The 18,500-nt window shown below is 33.5% G+C and overlaps 1 protein-coding gene across 1 annotated transcript in view; it reads left to right on the top strand.

Moving 5' to 3' along the window:
• The window catches only part of LOC145284632 (dynein beta chain, ciliary-like), a 309,431-nt gene that overhangs the window by 161,135 nt on the left and 129,796 nt on the right, over nucleotides 1-18,500 (top strand). The window contains exons 33-38 of the mRNA XM_080133537.1: nucleotides 6,448-6,562; nucleotides 8,379-8,504; nucleotides 10,932-11,151; nucleotides 12,128-12,225; nucleotides 16,544-16,829; nucleotides 17,712-17,918. Coding sequence (XP_079989663.1) covers nucleotides 6,448-6,562; nucleotides 8,379-8,504; nucleotides 10,932-11,151; nucleotides 12,128-12,225; nucleotides 16,544-16,829; nucleotides 17,712-17,918 — 1,052 coding nt within the window. The remainder of the gene's footprint in view (nucleotides 1-6,447; nucleotides 6,563-8,378; nucleotides 8,505-10,931; nucleotides 11,152-12,127; nucleotides 12,226-16,543; nucleotides 16,830-17,711; nucleotides 17,919-18,500) is intronic.

Genomic DNA, 18,500 nt, shown 5'->3' with positions numbered 1-18,500 from the left:
ACACACATCAGATTTTGGTCTAAGAGATACCTCTCTTTCCAACATATTACCTTGCAGAAATACTGAGGTAAAATCAAGAATCTCCACCTACCACATCATAACCGGGGTTGGTTACAATACAAGATGCATCGTCTCACAGCTGCATGTTGGAGAATCCGTTTTTAAGTTGAGACTCTTCTTGATTACCTTCGTTATTATTAGTGCAACAGGACTTCATTATCTTTTTGTCATATTTTTTCCCGTTATATACAGTTTTGCACACATACAGAAAGGCCTGACATATAAAATCGACAGTAGGTTCTTTAGCATGACAAGGGCACGTTCTAAATGAATGTTTCTGTTTAAAGCGCAATTGCACCAATATACCTGACTTTTTCATTTTAAACTAAAATTCTAGCCATTATCGTTGCACAAACATTAAGGCCAGTCATATAAAATCAACAGTAGGTTCTTTGATATGACAGGCGAGCGTTCAAAATGAATATTTCTATTTAGAGCACAATTGAACTTGACTTTTATATTTTAAACTATGTCAAGCCATTATATCTTTTATAAAATCAACAGTAGGTTCTCTACAGTGCAATATAGACTAAGTATTGTTGACTAAGTGCACTATGAGGCAATCAATGTGTGTATATATATACACACATTTGTGTATATTTTCTGCGTTGTGCATTATTGCATCGCATTTAGGATGAAAAGGTTTGAACAGACGCAAATTTTATATAACACACACACACACACACACACACACACACACATATATATATATATATATATATATATATATATATGTATATTCTAGAAGTGTAAGCCATGTTTAGTTTTATAAAAGTTTCAGATGGTTCGTTGTTTTAAACAAGTCTTGAGAGGTGACTGGTTTGCAGTAAACAGAACAGTTTCCGATGGTTCATTGTTTTAAACAAGTCTTGAGAGGTGACTGGTTTGCAGTAGACAGAACAGTTTCCGATGGTTCATTGTTTTAAACAAGTCTTGAGAGGTGACTGGTTTGTAGTAGACAGAACAGTTTCCGATGGTTCGTTGTTCTAAACAAGTTTTGAGAGGTGACTTGTTTGCAGTAGACAGTTCCATAGAGCAAAATATTCTTACCGTGTCGAGACGGGGGGGGGGGAAACATGTGAAATTGCTCCAGAAAAGGTTTAATATTTATGAAGCAATTCTGGTTTCTGATTGGTTGGTAGCAGAACGTGAATTAATTCGATTCGTCAGTTCATAGCAGCATCGTTTATAAATAGAATCGTCCGACTGTGTAGGATCATACCCCATTACTTTGTCTGTTGTGATGGGATGTGTCTCCTAGTGGCTTCGGCTGCAGGGAGACAGGGTAGTACACATTAAGGATTCGTCACTTGACACTCAGCCCAAGAGGTGAGGGGCCGGGAACCGGCCCAGCACCTGTTGGACTGAGGTAGGCCTCTGGCTAATACCTAGGAGGCCCACCCTCCCAGGCCTTGCCACCGGGCTTTCCGGTGGGGCAAGTTTATTGCTTGCTACCTGAGGCGCCCCGACCGGGGAATGCCGACGGGGTTACTCAGGAAATTTTTAAAATTGCAGGAGTGCCCCTTCTTTAGGGGAGCCTGCGGGATTCCCACTTTCCGGCCTTGTGCCACATATTGCTGATGTGGGCAGCAATTAAATATATACCCCATTACATATATACATACATACTAATGTATATACCCCATTACATATATATATACATACTAATGAACTTTCATAATTTCAAAATTCCTTTTTCTTTGCACCAATTATATCTCCTTATTCTTATTCAGAAATAAACAAAACTGCATATTGCTGATTACCTATTCCCTCTGTTATTTAAGAAAGTTTTCTCCATTGATCAACATGATACCAATTGACACAAAGTGAGTCTTCATTTCTGGTTTTATATTTAACTAATGGTTATATTTTCCTCTTAGTTTTGGTTGTGTTCTCATGAATTGAAGAAAAAACGGTTATTCCTTTCTTCTACTCATTGCAGGTAATCGATCATTACAAAACTGATGGGATGTTACTATTTGACTCATATATCAAGAATGATTTTGAAGTGCATTCTTTTGGCACTAACAGCCCAAGCCAAAGTTTTTTCTGGCTCACATTTTAATCATCTTATGGCTTTTCCATTGTTTCAACAATTATTAGATTATGACGTTCCACAATACTATTGCCAAAGGGACTTGCTGCAGCTGCAGTGCATGTTTCAATATTCGAATTTCCGTTCATCTGTAGGTAGCTCTAATTATTAAATTCTCCATTATCACTTTAAAACTGTTTGGGAACTCCAAAATAAGACATGCACATTAAAAATATGTTGTGAATAATTTCTTTGCTTTTTCTGGTCTTAATTAATCTAGCACTCGATTATCTAGTGGGTTCATCCATTAGGTGCAAAATCCAGCATTGGTTATGTTGATATTCCTTTAAATCCAAACATACAGTATCATTAAACCTGTTAGCAAGAATCAATCCTTTAACTGGTCGAGGATGGGGGAGGATTTCTAAACCTTCGGCAAATTGAACAAGAATCACAAACATCTTTCATATGATTCGGAAATTCCTGGTCATGAAATGCTTTACTGCCTTTAATCGAAGTTATTCAATTTTTATTTAGATGCATCAACATGTAATTTTTATTTAGATGCATCAACATGTAATTTTTATTTAGATGCATCAACATGTAATTTTTATTTAGATGCATCAACATGTAATTTTTATTTAGATGCATCAATATGTAATTTTTATTTATATGCATCAACATGTAATTTTTATTTATATGCATCAACATGTAATTTTTATTTAGGTGCATCAACATGTAATCTTTATTTAGATGCATCAATGTGTAATTTTTATTTAGATGCACCAATATGTAATTTTTATTTAGATGCATCAACATGTAATTTTTATTTAGATGCATCAGCATGTAATTTTTATTTAGATGCATCAACCTGTAATCTTTATTTAGATGCATCAATATGTAATTTTTATCTAGATGCATCAACATGTAATTTTTATTTAGATGCATCAACATGTAATCTTTATTTAGATGCATCAATTTAATTTTTATTTAGATGCATCAACATGTAATTTTTATTTAGATGCATCAATATGTAATTTTTATTTAGATGCATCAACATGTAATTTTTATTTAGATGCATCAACATGTAATTTTTATTTAGATGCATCAACATGTAATCTTTATTTAGATGCATCAGCATGTAATTTTTATTTAGATGCATCAACATGTAATCTTTATTTAGATGCATCAATATGTAATTTTTATTTAGATGCATCAATATGTAATTTTTATTTAGATGTATCAACATGTAATCTTTATTTAGATGCATCAGCATGTAATTTTTATTTAGATGCATCGACATGTAATCTTTATTTAGATGCATCAATATGTAATTTTTATTTAGATGCATCAATATGTAATTTTTATTTAGATGCATCAACATGTAATTTTTATTTAGATGCATCAGCATGTAATTTTTATTTAGATGCATCAACATGTAATCTTTATTTAGATGCATCAATATGTAATTTTTATTTAGATGCATCAACATGTAATTTTTATTCAGATGCATTAACATGTAATCTTTATTTAGATGCATCAACATGTAATTTTTATTTAGATGCATCAACATGTAATTTTTATTTAGATGCATCAATATGTAATTTTTATTTAGATGCATCAACATGTAATTTTTATTTAGATGCATCAGCATGTAATTTTTATTTAGATGCATCAACATGTAATCTTTATTTAGATGCATCAACATGTAATTTTTATTTAGATGCATCAACATGTAATCTTTATTTAGATGCACCAATATGTAATTTTTATTTAGATGCATCAACATGTAATTTTTATTTAGATGCATCAATATGTAATTTTTATTTAGATGCATCAACATGTAATTTTTATTTAGATGCATCAACATGTAATTTTTATTTAGATGCATCAACATGTAATCTTTATTTAGATGCATCAATATGTAATTTTTATTTAGATGCATCAATATGTAATTTTTATTTAGATGCATCAACATGTAATTTTTATTTAGATGCATCAGCATGTAATTTTTATTTAGATGCATCAATATGTAATTTTTATTCAGATGCATCAATATGTAATCTTTATTTAGATTCATCAACATGTAATTTCTATTTAGATGCATCAACAAACTGCTTATGTAATTTTTCTCAGTCTTCTTCCTTTTTTTCCACTCAAGAACATCCTTTTAAAATTTCACAATTTAAGACAATGCTTGGTACCTTTTTAACCTCAAAACACATATTAGTTAGTAGCAGACTATAAGAAGTTGTTTGCAATTTAATATCTCTGCCCAAAATGCGTTTTTAAAATTTAGTAATATTCCTGGTTTTCATTGATTTATGAATTAATAACAGGGATATATCATTTTTTAGAATGTTAACCTCAATATAATCTCTGATCTCTATTATACTACCTATTGTAACATAAAATTCAACTGTTTTAATAGCGCTTCCGTTCACTTCATCTTCAATACAAAATGTTCTGTTAGATCAAATGCCTATGTCGGTCATTTAATGTACCAAAGGATACATTAAACGAAACCCCCCTCCCGCAACAGTTTGTGAGCAAGCAGAATCTAACACATCCATACCAAGTGTCTTTCTCACAAGATTGAACATTTTTACATTAGAATAAGAATCATTTATCGATGTTTGATAACATTAATCAACATTAAACAAAGTAAAGTTCACCTGGTTGTTGATATTATTTCTAGAATTGAAACCTGTACAATCTCGGGCAAAATTCTTAGTTGAATTATATTTAAAACAATGCATTATCTTACCTTGTCTGTCCTTAGGATTTACTGTTATTTTTTTTGTTTTTTAATATGTATCTGTATCTATTGAAATTTACTGTTTCACCTTCTTCTTTGATAGCATAGGTAGTTTTACATTCCATTGATGAAATTTCAGTAAATATTTTAAAATAGTTTATTTTTCATTGTTGCATATGACAAGCTTGCTAATTTTCATTTTCCTCCAATATATTTGCTGCATTTAAAAACAATGACAAAAAAAAAGGACTAGACTAATTTAGAGTAATTTAAAATTGTAGTAAAGTATGATAGTTTATTGCTAATTTAGAGTAATTTAAAATTTCTGTAATTTTTCGTACAGAAATTCACATTGTACCAAAAATTCATCTATATTAAATCCGGTTGCACTTTTGTTGGACAAAACTCATTATAAGACATGTGTGCCATCGTATTTCCATTCAGCAAGTAAATTTTGTCTAATTTCTCAATAATATCATTAAATCCATTTGCTGCTCCGCGTTATTGACAAGTGTCAAACACATTATCTTATATTTTATGGTAATAACATAAGCACAGTGAGGCCCTGTTTCTCCTTAGGTAAATCTGTAAATATCAACCATTTGCCTATATCTTGTTTCTATTCAGCACATGCCTTTTCATTTGCCAAAAGAGGTTGTTGTTTTGTGAAGGAAGCCATTCTTCTGTTAAATGTGGTTCAGCATTTGTTGAACAAAAGAAGACAACTTCTGCTAGTAATGTTAATTTACTCCAATCACATACACTCAGGTTGGACCAAACCGCCACCTTGTCAAAAGAAACTACAAAAACAAGCAAAGAGGAGATCTCTCTAAACAGGATTCCTTTTATCTATAGAAATGAGGAGACAAGTCAACAGTCTGAACTCCGTTAAACACTGTGGACTGCTAGGATGGTAAAATCTACAATTTGGCAATTTCTTTCTTTTTTTTTTGTTAAGTATTATGACACCTGGTCTCTTTGCTTGAATGAGTTTATCTGTTTGTACCCTCATGTACCAGAGGATTTTGCGGGTTTTATTTTCCTATATTGTTTCTTGTTTGTGCCAGTATGTTTAAAATATAGTCGTTTGCAATTTTCCCAAATGTACTGCTCTCCCAATGCAGTCGTGTCTGTTATTGTGTTCTTACTACATTGACTTAGTGTTTTACAGTTTCATTTCTTTGTCCACGGAATGTACATTTTTCCTGCCCTTCATCTATATCAGCTTTAAAATAGTTAGCTCTAATTACATTGTCCTGTGCAGTTGTCAGTAGCAATTCCATTTTTCTGTGTCCTTTTGCTTAGCCATGTCCAGATGTTTTCGTGATTCTTTTCTTTTGCCATTCTTATGACTCGTCCATGTAGCTGTTTCTCTTCCCACTTTTCTTTTCTTTTTGTTTCTGGTTTCACGATTTCAAGTATTGTTTATTATGTCTTTTACTAGGGTGATCGATCTTTCTGAGTTATGCATTCTTTCAAGTTTTTTTCTGTTTTCCATATAATCTTTTATAAATGTCTTCCCTCTTTCTTCTTCACTCCTTTTCACTTCTGCTCGACTGTACAATTAATTTTTAAATGATTTAATTGTTTTCAGGTATCACCGTATCATGAACACTAAAGTAAAGCCTCTTCATGAAAAAGTAAACATTACAATTGCTTCGATCAGTAAAGCAGAAAATCAATTGGGAGTGCTTAAAGAGAGATCGAAGGTCAGTCATTTAGAAACAATATTTAAACCTGGTCACTGCACCAAATTAATCTATGTCACATGATCGAATGTTTTGTGCATAAACAGATTTGATTACATTTGTTTCATTTTTATTATATGGATAAAAGGAAAAAAGATCAGCATTTTTATTTTAAAAATAAGAAGAATTAAGCAGTGCATGCAATAAAGACGTTTTCATTAATCATGTTCTCGGTTTTTTAAAGTTTTGTTTCTTTTGCCTATTGTTTTGCCATTATTTCAATAGATTTAAAATCTTCACGCTTTATGAAGACATTTGTTGACCCAAATGAAACCAGTAAATCTCTTGTTTTTGATTATTTATCCCTGTGTTAAATTTTTTTTGCCTTTTGTCTTTTTTTTTTCACACTTCCTGTCTCCATGATATTTCATTTTATTATATATCATGTATTTTATACTCACGTACAGATATGCAACAGATTTTGACACAAACTCATCATGTCATATTGAAGTTCCGTTGAAGATATACAATTAGTTACAGTAATACACTTGCATTGGAATTGCAGTATAGTTGTGAGATGATTACATGCCTGTGTGTAAAAAGTGTAAGACAATAGAGATGGATAAGAATATTAATAAGATATCAAGAAAAATATAATTGGATAAATGAAGTTGATCAGAAGTTTTGTTACCTAAGTGATATCATTGGGATAGACGGAGAATCTGATGTTAGTGTGAATACAAGTTTTAGAAGCAGATAGTGTAAGTTTTAGCAACTTCTACCATTACTAACGGGCTGAGCATTATCACGATTGACCAAGTATAAGATCTATCAGGCATGTGTATGCAGTGTTATAGCATATGGAAGTGAAAGCTAGCCAGCAACAGTTGAAAGGGAGAGAAATGAAAGAGGGAGAAATGATATGAAAATAATGTGATGGATGTGTAAACGGAGTCTTAAAGATAGGCGTAGATCTGATGAGCTTGGAAAAAAGATTCAGTTTGATGATTATAGAAAGATGTGTGTGAGGCATAAGATTTCCTTAGTATGATCACGTTGAAAGAATAGAGTTGTTGCGTTAGTAGATAATGAACCATTGAGGCAACAAAGTCAGTTGGTAGGGGAATGCAAGGGAAAGCATGGGAAAAAGTGATAAGGATGAATTTGAGAGAAAGTAATAAATGAAGACCTGATCAGAAGTATGCAAATTTGTAGAGATCCCTAGAAAGCCTTCTACTCCAATAGTTTCTTCCCCAGAACTGCTGGGCTTTGGAACTCCTTTTTGGGATTCTGCTTCCCCAACTGTACTGACATGCAGAAGTTCAAGTGTAATGTGAACAAAAATCTTGCTGCTCATCTCCCTTAATAATATCCCTGCAACTTATGTCTCTGATAGTAGCCCCCTACACTAAAGTGCCACTGTGCCTTGTTTGGGGTAAAAATTGAAAAAAAAAAGTGAATTTCTAAAAATCGTCCAACACATGCCAGGAGATCAAATGGACGTTAAACTGATGATGATGATGATGATGATGATGATTTTGAAGATGATGGTGATGATGATAATGATGAGTTGGGAATATATTAACCTATCATACTTTCTTGTAAAGATTGTAGCAGTATTTTTTTGATGCTTGGACCTTCGTAAAATTTGAAATGGGATCATTGCTTAAAAATTATAGATTCCCAAAAACGGCATAATAAACAAGTGTCTTGGTTAAACAAAAAGGTGCTGCTATTATCTAAGTCATGCAAATTTCTAACCTATGGTGTCGTTATGATCATTTGTTTTTGTGTCCTTTACAGAGAATAATTAGTTTGTGATTGTTTTCCCTGACAGGAATTGTCCAAACGCATTGCCAAACTGTCTAAAAACTTTGAAGAAGCATCCATGTCCACCAGAAGACATGAAATCTTTTTAAATAACACGAAAAAATATTTTGCTATGTCAACAGAAGTTCAACAGGTAAGAATTTGTATTAATCGACCTCCTCTTCTCATCTTGAGTGTTATTTTTACCTAGTATAGAATTTAATACAATATGGGAATCATTAATTATAAATAATAGGTGAACCCATTGTTAATATCCCTCCTCTCTGTCTCTCTCTCTCTGTATATATATATATATATATATATATATATATATATATATATATATATATATATATGATGAAAATAATGGAAATAGTATTCTGACAAAATAGAGAAAATAAAAAAGGAAACAAACCGTATTATGTGTTTACCAACGTTTCGTCTTTATTTCGAGACTTCCTATAAGTGATGAGACGATTCCAATATTTTTCCCGATGCCGATACAATTACCGATTCCGCACTAAATTCCTTATTCTGATCCAATTACCGCTTCCAATTCCTATTCTTTAGAAATCTCAAAATATTTAACTATAAAAGTGTTTTGTCTTGATTATCGTAAAAGCACATCTTTTTTATAAATTTTAAATATTTAACCACGAAAGTGTTATTGCCCCGATTACTGTAAAAACACGTCTTAAATATGCATATATTTTCTCAAACGTAAAAACACACGTGTAAGAGGATGATCTAGAGATTTTAGTCTTACTGGAAGTTTAAATCAGTAATTATTTATTATTTTATTATTACTACAAGCAATGGAAAATGTTTCTTAAACCAAAATCAAATAAAAAAGATAATTAAAGGAATCGGTTTTTGCATCAGAAAATAGGCGCAAATTTTTTCAGTTCTGATACTGATTCTGATGCCGCCAAAAGCTCTGATTTTTCTGATTCCTGATTCCGATTCAGATTAATCGTTCCAACACTAACATAAGTAGTAAGATTGTACATTTAAAAACAAGAATCGGTTTAAGATTCCTAAAATTCATTCTGGAATTGAGAATTGTCTGTAAGAACTCATGGCATAACGTATGAAATATTAGGTAAAATTCAGTTATAAGTAGCAATCCTCAATGCAGGCAATACTCACAATACAATTATGGATTATTTAAGATTTCTACCCGCTTATATAACTGAAGCAAGATGGAGTACTGATGGAGTACTGTTGCCACATATGCACAGGAGCTGCTAGAAGCAGCTTATCCTGTCTTGACAGAGTTCAAAATAGATTTTGTAGGCTAGTGGGGGATGCCCTTTTCTCTTCCCTGCAATCACTTTCCCACAGAAAAGATGTCGCCAGCCTGTCTCTGCTTTATTGTTATTTTCATGGCAAGTGCTCATCTGAGCTTCAATCTATGGTCACCTCTCCCCAGACTTTCACGAAAAACACTCGTCTAGCCAAAACCACTCTCAACAATTTCCCTCACTCTTTATCTGTGCCTAAACCTAAACATAGATTTCATGAACAAAGCTTCTTTCTTAGAACTGCACGCCTGTGGAACATCTCTTCCGCAATCTGATTGTCTTCAAGTTCAACATAAACAAGTTCTTGATGAACCGTCCCCCTGAGTAAACCAATTTACAAAATTCCCACCACTTATGTTTACTATGCTATAATCACAATGAATAATGTATACCCATTAACCCTTATTCTTGAGTGGCCTCCGGCCTTTGATAAGTGGTGATTCCTATGTAAAAAACCAAAGAGTTAAAGAGCCTCTTGATTCCAAAGAACTTCAACTGAAAGAAAATAAAATTCTCACTAGCAATGTTTCACTTTCATACGTCATCACACTACGTATACATGCTTGATAAACTGTTGTCATTGTTGACAAAGATTATAAAATGTGAGTTATATTAAAGGTAGAAGGTAAAAAACAAAAACAAAACATACATACATACATACATACATAAAAAATACAAAAAATAACAAACTTTGTTTTTATTTTGGTCATTTCGTTATTCGATTTTTAACTTTGTAGACCATCAGTTGAAAATCCTTAACGTCACTAATTTAAAAAAAATACAACAACAGCAACAACAATAGTGACTGAAGGTAAAAAACAAAGCCTGTTTTTATTTTATTCATTTCGTTATTTATTGTTTAGAATAAAAAATCCCCCAGCTATGGGGCAAAGAGACTCACTGCCTTGTGGATGCCTTGGGAAAGGCAAGGGCTAAAGGAGTAAACCCTGACAAAAAATCCGGTCTGGAGTTCTGCAACATCTTTCTGGCAGCTCCTGCAGCCGCACTGACACCGACTGTATTGGCTTGCCTTTACGCTGGTGTCTGCCTGCAATGCTGAGAGGAAGACCCTGATAAATGGGCAAATCAATGTTCTCTTATTACCTGCCAGGCCTGCACCGGATTAGCCACAGCAGATGCTGTAATAAACTAAACTAGATACAGAACGACGTTGTCTAAAAGAGACAGAAGGTTGCCATTATTATTATTATTATTATTATTATTATTATTATTATTATTATTAAAGATTCATTTAGTTTGGGTTTTTGCAATTGCAGATGATGAAATATGATAAAGAAATCTTAAACAATGCAATCAATCAGCTTGACAATCGACTTGAAGCCGTGCAAGGAATATCTGCGATCACTGCTGGTTTGGTCACTTATTTGGGTCCCTGTCAACACTCGTTACGCCAACTCGTCCTGACTGTAATTTGGCCAAACTTCCTTCATGAAAAGGGAATAAGTTTAATCTATGACGAAATTCATCATCACAAAGGTTAGTAGTTTTCTAACTATTTTTTTTTAAGTCATAATAATGCTGCAAACTACAGAAAATTCAGTTGTGGAAACAAAATACAAAAGTAATCTAACATTTTGATTATGTTGGCTGCATTTTAAAGTTAGACCGAAATAGCTATTAAACTGACAAATCAATCTTTGATTCTGACTAACTATTTTTATGTTTTTGTTGTGTCATGTTATTAGCAATAAACTATCATACTTCACTACAAGTTTAAAAAAAAACTTAAGCCATCAAAGATTCCATCAGAGATGCTTCATGAGGTAATATCTTTTCTCATCCTGTTGAATAGTGTGCAACAGGTAACTGAATGTTGCAAAACATTCATTGAAGCATATGTTCCCCATTGAAGTTCTGTAGCCCCACTCCCCAATGGTTCACTTCATTCTGTTCCATACCAATTCATCCGCCATAAATCAAGTATGAATAGAAAACAATTTGTCATTTGTAAGAGTGAAATTGTTGCAACCGAGGGAAGACACATTAAAATAACAGAAAATGCATCGATTTGCGGAAGGTAAGAACTTGTGATTTCTGGAAAATTTTTAATAGCGTCGTAAATAAAGGGCAATTAATAACTTACCTATTATCCGGCATGAGGTAGCTTGCATAGCAACTGAAATGACTGAACTATTTGCGCTGTGATTCTCCTTCAACTCCATCTTAGACCTCACAAACCACTCCCTCCTAAATTTCCCTATGCAAAAAAAAAAAAAAAAATAATCACCTCTTCTTATGTCTGCGATATCATGATAAATTTCCACACCTCCAAGGCATGGTAGAGGGAACCCACCTTCTTTGCAGCAGCATGGGCAATATTTCTAATGTGAAGGATGGGATTTTGATGCTTGATAGATGATTCAGGAGTATGGATTTTCTTTGGCCACACTGAGATACGGGTCTTACTACTTGTAGATAAAATTAAATCACTTTCGTAATTCTTTTGTTTCAGGGTATGTTGTGGAATGGTCTTTTGATTTCCTTCGAGAAGCAAGCAGCCAATACTTAAACACAAATGAAATAGGAAAACAAGAAGTAGATCTCACAACTGTAAGTGAACTTCATTCTAAAATTTTTTCTTCTTTTCTATCAGATCGGTGCAAAGGATTTTTGCTGGTTTGTAAAAGTGCTATTTTATACCGTTATAATTTATTTTATGCATATTGTTATTACTTAAATGTATCGCCAGGAATAATTTATAACTTTTTCTTTCATATTATTAAACCATCATTCATTTGTGTCTGCAATATTCTCACTCATTTGGTTCAATATTATAAACAAACTGTCATTCTTGGCTTGAGTCATAGCAGAACATTTTCAAAATCACAAACACCTGTTTAACACATTTGCACTTCACATGTACAGACCAAGTTAGGCACGAGGTTTATTAATGTAGAAGCCCCCAGCTCCCTCCAAAGAGGCTACGTCATTGTGCCACAATATATAGCAATCTTAAAATGAATTTCTCATAATTGAACGATAACTGGTGATTGATAGAAAAATGTGGATACATTAAATATTCATGTGGTAATTTTATGCATACTAACGAGACCTGTGGAAATTCCACAGCAGCAGGTTTCATATGTAATATATTGCTGCTGGGCATTCTGTGGACGCTTAGCATGAATGGAAACGCAGAATATTATTGTAGCCCTTTTGTTAAAACTGTAAAAATATTTATCTAAGTAAGACTTTGGAATTCCTACTTCCCTGGCTGTACTGATATGCAGAAGTTTAAATGCAACATAAACAAATATCTTGTTAATCTTTCCTGGACATGGCCCCAAATAGTTGCCCCTTACGCCCAAGTGGCGATATGCTTTGTAAGGGGTGAACATGAGTAAAGAAAAAAAAATTTGGTTAATGTACTGTATATCTGGTTATTACAGTTTATCTCCAATATCTTCTGATGTATTTAAATTGTATGGACGCCCTGTGTGAACGGAAATCCCACGATATCATTATACCATTTGTAGACAGAACAGATATTACCCTAGGATCCTAGCCAGAAGATCAAGAAGGTATATTTTAATTTCACGTACGGCCCAAAAGTGACATCATTCATCATTTATTTTTATTCAATTGTTTTTTCTTAGATTGCCTTTTTGATGATCAGGAGATCCTATTTATTGGAAGGGAGGGTAGAAGGTAGTAATATGCTGTGAACATTAAATTAGCGTATCTATATTCTAATTTAATGTTCGTGGTATGTTGTCATATTCTGTCCTCCTGTTTAATAAATAGGATCTCCCAAATGAATAATTTATAATCTGGAAACCATGATACACATATGCTAAAAGTACTATCGTATTAATACTAATAATATGCATACTAATATGATTACTAATATGATTACTAAAATGCAGAACATAACCACTATTCAGAAATGGAATAGTCTATCAGGCATCTGTACACAGTGTGATGGTGCATGGAAGTGGAACCTAGCCAGTGTGGTTTAATGATGTGTTACATGAAGATAAATGATATGATGGATGTGAAATCTAAGTCTTAAAGACAGGCTTAGATCTGATGACTTCAGAGGAAGATTAAATCTGGATAGTTTATAGAAATCTGTGCAAAACAAGTGACTTTGGTGATGTGACAATATTGAAAGACTTTATGTGAGTACTTGGGTTAGTAAATGTAGAACTAGTGAGGCAGCAGGTTCAATTCACAGGGGAAGGCCAAGGGAAAATATTGAAGGAAGTGATAAGGATTAGTTCGAGAGAAAGAGGGATAAATGAAAGCATAAAGACATAAAGCGATATGATAGTCGGAAAATTAATTTGTCAAAGCTGTCTAACATGCTAGCACGTAAAATGGATGTTCAACCTAATATGATGAAATGGATAATGATGCTGATGCAGATGTTAATGAGGATGAATTGACCTCTGTAAAATTTCCATCATCTTTCTTCTAGGTCGATCATAATAATATATACCCAGAGAGTTCTGTATGATACCACTTGTAATTATTTTAGAATAAATGAAATAAATTGCCTAAAATAAGTCTATGACAGGACGCTAGTCTGTCTCCAATTATCCTCCAAACAATTTATTTATACACTTTGATAGAATACACAGTTAAATGATAAAATTGTTGCCTGAGAAAAGATGATATGATTCCATTTCCATGTGATGAAAACCGATTTTATTTTTTGCCGCTGACCATCTACTAGTTGGTCAGTTTTGTACAAATCCCAAGACGGATAGGAGCCTTCTATCACATCTGAAAGTGACACAATGTTCAACAAGCAAGATTCGAGATATTCCGCTGTATAACTTATGCTTTCTATCAATCCAAGTTATGGCAACAGGACCATTGCCATCACTCTTAAAATGCAAATCCAGATGGTTCAACGCTTGAGGGCAATGCTCAATGAAGTTTCCAGCTACGGTTATGGTCTTTGGTGTACTTTCAAGTGAAGGCCATATCATGCCACTTCACATCATCAAAGTCGACTTGAAAGTATACACGAAAGTGTACCTGGATGTGCTGAAGAGTGTAATGATCCTTTGGTGCAACCAGGTGGCCACTAGCAGGCCCTAGGTGTGGCAGCAGGACCCGGCGTCAGCCCATAAGTGCAAAGAGACCCAAAGGAGTGCTACAACTTTGTACTTTTCTCTCACTAGCCCCCTCCCTCTTCTCCTCCAACCTGAATTATATGCCACTAGCAGACCCTGCATGTAGCCACAGAACTTGTTGCCAGCCTGCAAGTCCAAAGAGACCTAGGCTTGGCTTCAGAAGGAGTGCTGCGACTTTGTACCCTTCTCTCACTAGATCCACCTCCTCCCCCGACCTGAATCCACTCAACTACTTTGTTTGATCATACGTCAAGAACATCACCAACATGATCTTCAATAACACCAAAGCTAGCCATCTGCCGAGTATTCACCAAACTCCCAATGCCACTTGTAGAAAAGGCATACCCCAGTTCAGGATCCATATCGAGGCTGAAGGTAGCTACATTGAATAGATGTCAGCTCTACTACATAATCAAGTTATCTGAATTGATTTTTTTCAATAAAAGTTTTAAAATAAAACTGTAGTGTTGTTTTCTTTAGGGTGACAAATTTATCGTTCCACTCTGTATTTGGTATTTCAAAAAGGATTCTGGTACTATCAAATCAGGCTGTTTGAAGATAGTGGTTTCCTGATCTTAAATGTATCAAACCTTTCTTTCATGCATCTTTTGCGGGTTCATTAGTTCCTTAGTTCTCTACTTTTCTTTTTTTAATCGTTAAATAACCAGCTTAAATGTCTATAGTGGGTGAATTACCTTTTTTATTCTCTTTCTTCTTCTTCTTCTTCTTCTTCTTCTTCTTCTTCTTCTTCTTTGCTCACTGATGGCTCACACTTCTCTTTGTCATTTCTTATTCCTCATCATTGTTGCTGTCACAGTTTCGTCTAGTGATTGCTGTATTATTTCCTTCCTTTTTCTTTCTCATTGCCATGATTCATCATCAGTGGAACTAGACAAATAAAAAAAAATTTTTAACAGGACTTTCGATATACATAAAAGGACACTAAGGCATTATTTGGGAGTTTGTTTTGGAGAAAAACAGCTAACATGAGAAATATTAGTATTTTTTAAATTACGGATAAATGGAAGAACCAAGTGAACAGATATCTTTAGGGAGCATTTAGCTCCTGGCAATTATGAACATTTTCCTTTCAGTTATTACAGCATTATTGCTGACCTGTCTCACGCAACATTCCATAGACAAACTGATCTGAAACTTTGTTTCTTCGTCAACCTTGATATCTGTGACGTTATGCATCATGTCAACTGACCTCCTATTTGATCTATTTGACCTCACATAACTTTACAGGTCATATCTTCCTGTTATTTTATGTGGAAACTAGTTTATTTCCCAAAATTCATGTCACTTCAAATTGTACTTAGTTCGACCCTTGTCAAGAATAACATTAGCTAACATAATCGCTGACATAGGACCATCCATAATGGCACATTTTTAACACTCCTCATACCCAGAGAATTAATTTCAATTCCTTAATCATGTATTTCCTATCTTGATAAAACAAAATATTAAATATTCTGATTTTACAGAGTGTAAAGGGGTATCATTATTATGAACCCGTCTTGGGGTGGGTTACATGAAATGGGAGTGATCTGTCATAATTATAGCTATAACAACAGAATATTCTTTTCATTGTTTTGACTCTCGAGTATATATCCGACACAGTTAGACACAGTTAATCAACCAAGAACCACATCACGTTATATGAAAGCATATAAGATATCAACGGATACACACTCGAGAGTCAAAACAATAAAAAGAATATGCTGTTGTCCTAGCCCTAGACATAATACCGATAAACCAAATATTTTCGCTTCTTTTGGCAGGAAATTATCCCAGAAGAGGGTGAAGATGAAGAGGATGAGAATCTGAATACTTTTTCAAACACTGAGAACCAAAGTTTGGAACAGGACAAATTTAACAAAAGTTCAATGGACGTTAATTCCCAAATTGTGCACCAAAAGAGCACATGTGAATTGCCTCAGAACCTACCTGTACACAAGACTACTGAATCAGAATCTTTTGATTCCATGACAAATTGTAAAAATGAGTCATCGGAGGATAGAGAACTTGGATGGCAGCAGAGCAAAGAAAAACAAGGAGAAGTGTTTGGTAAGGCGTTTTTGAAAATAGTTAAGGCAAACAAAATGGTTGATTCATATTATTTAGGTTATTGGACAATGATTCTTTTATTTTTCTCAATAACTAATGTGACCTCCAGCCTTCTTCAGGTGCATTGAGGAGGTGCACTTTCTGAGATATTACCTTTCTAATTTGAGAGAAGGTTAGTTAATATTTACCTCATAATACTGGTCTCATCTTGAGTATTATTCTCACAACGTTTTCGCTAATATAACCTCCGACCTTCTTCAGGTGTATCTTGTCGAACTCGGGAATCTTAATGTCAAACTCGAGAATCTATATGGAATTTTGAACAGAACACTTTATTTAATCCATAGCGGTAACATATTCTCATTCCATCAGCCATGACAGCCTAATCTTAAGTAATTTGCAATTGTTTTTTTAGTATCGCCTGCACTGAGGATTAAACCTTCCGAAGAGTGTTACTTTACTTAGTACTTTATCTGTCATACCATAGATCCTTTACAGAATTCTATACTGAATTCTTTATTTAAACAGATTGTTCTCATGTAACAAAATTTTGTGTGTTCTTATTAAGAGGAGGGGGTTCTTTTACCATTCTTATATAATCTCTTATCTATTTATGAGAGAAATTTCGGCATTTCTTTTATCAACTTACCAAGCTGTATTTACGGGGTCGATCGCATATGCACTTCAAATATATATGCAATCAACATCTTAGAGAAAATTGAATATATCACACGTCAAACAGAAAATAGACACGATCGGTAGTATATGAAAACATTATAGAATAAAAAAAAATTAAAATTTTAATGATTGTGACTATGATTATTTTCATTCTATTGACAGCATACTAAGAAATGAAATGCGTTCCATCTTTTACCATTTCAGAAGATCAAGAAGAACCAGAAAAGGAATCGGTAGGAGATGAGTATTTAAAGGAAACTGATTCATGGTCAGGTGTTGAAGACAATAGTTTCAGAACAAATTTTCAAGGATGGCAACCGACGTTGAGCTCAGAAGACTATAAATGTTACCTTCATACTTTACTTAAAATGCTGGTTGAACAAGACTTACTAAATAAATGGATCAGAGATGGTCAGTATTTGACAATATTTCTTGAAATATTATTTTTCTTATTCACTTGTTTCCCCAATGAGGACGTAATGTGGAGAAAATCCAGTACCCTAAAAAGGGATACTCAGGATTGGAACAAAAATTAAAACTTCTTTAGTCTAGAAGGATTTCTCCTTCACTGACCGGAATAAAAACAAATAAAATGTAGTATCAGAACAGATACTACAATTTGCTGTTAGAATATTATTGTATTGTATACTATTATATTGTATTATATGATATTAAATTATTTGTTATTCTGTAAGAGATCTATTGATTTTTAAAAATCATTTTCAGCTCAAGCAAAGCATATATTGCAACTTGGACATAAAGGGCTACTATTTGGAATCATGTCTAACAGGGGATTGTAAGGAGTTGAGCGGGGAAATGTTTGTTTACATTACGTTGAAACTTCTACATGTTACTACAAGTGCTATGTAGTAGGTCGAACACAAGAAAGTATTTGTTAGTTATTAATCTGATCTATCTATTTATCTATGTGTATTATCTATATATCTCTCGATCTAGTTATCTATCTATTTCTGTATCTATCTGTCTCTATCT

The sequence above is a fragment of the Euprymna scolopes genome, chromosome 9 (genome assembly GCF_053919585.1).
Source record: "Euprymna scolopes isolate OS-2025 chromosome 9, ASM5391958v1, whole genome shotgun sequence".
NCBI lineage: Eukaryota > Metazoa > Mollusca > Cephalopoda > Sepiida > Sepiolidae > Euprymna > Euprymna scolopes.
The sequence above is the reverse complement of the archived record's forward strand: the minus strand, read 5'-3'. Positions and strand labels throughout refer to the sequence as shown.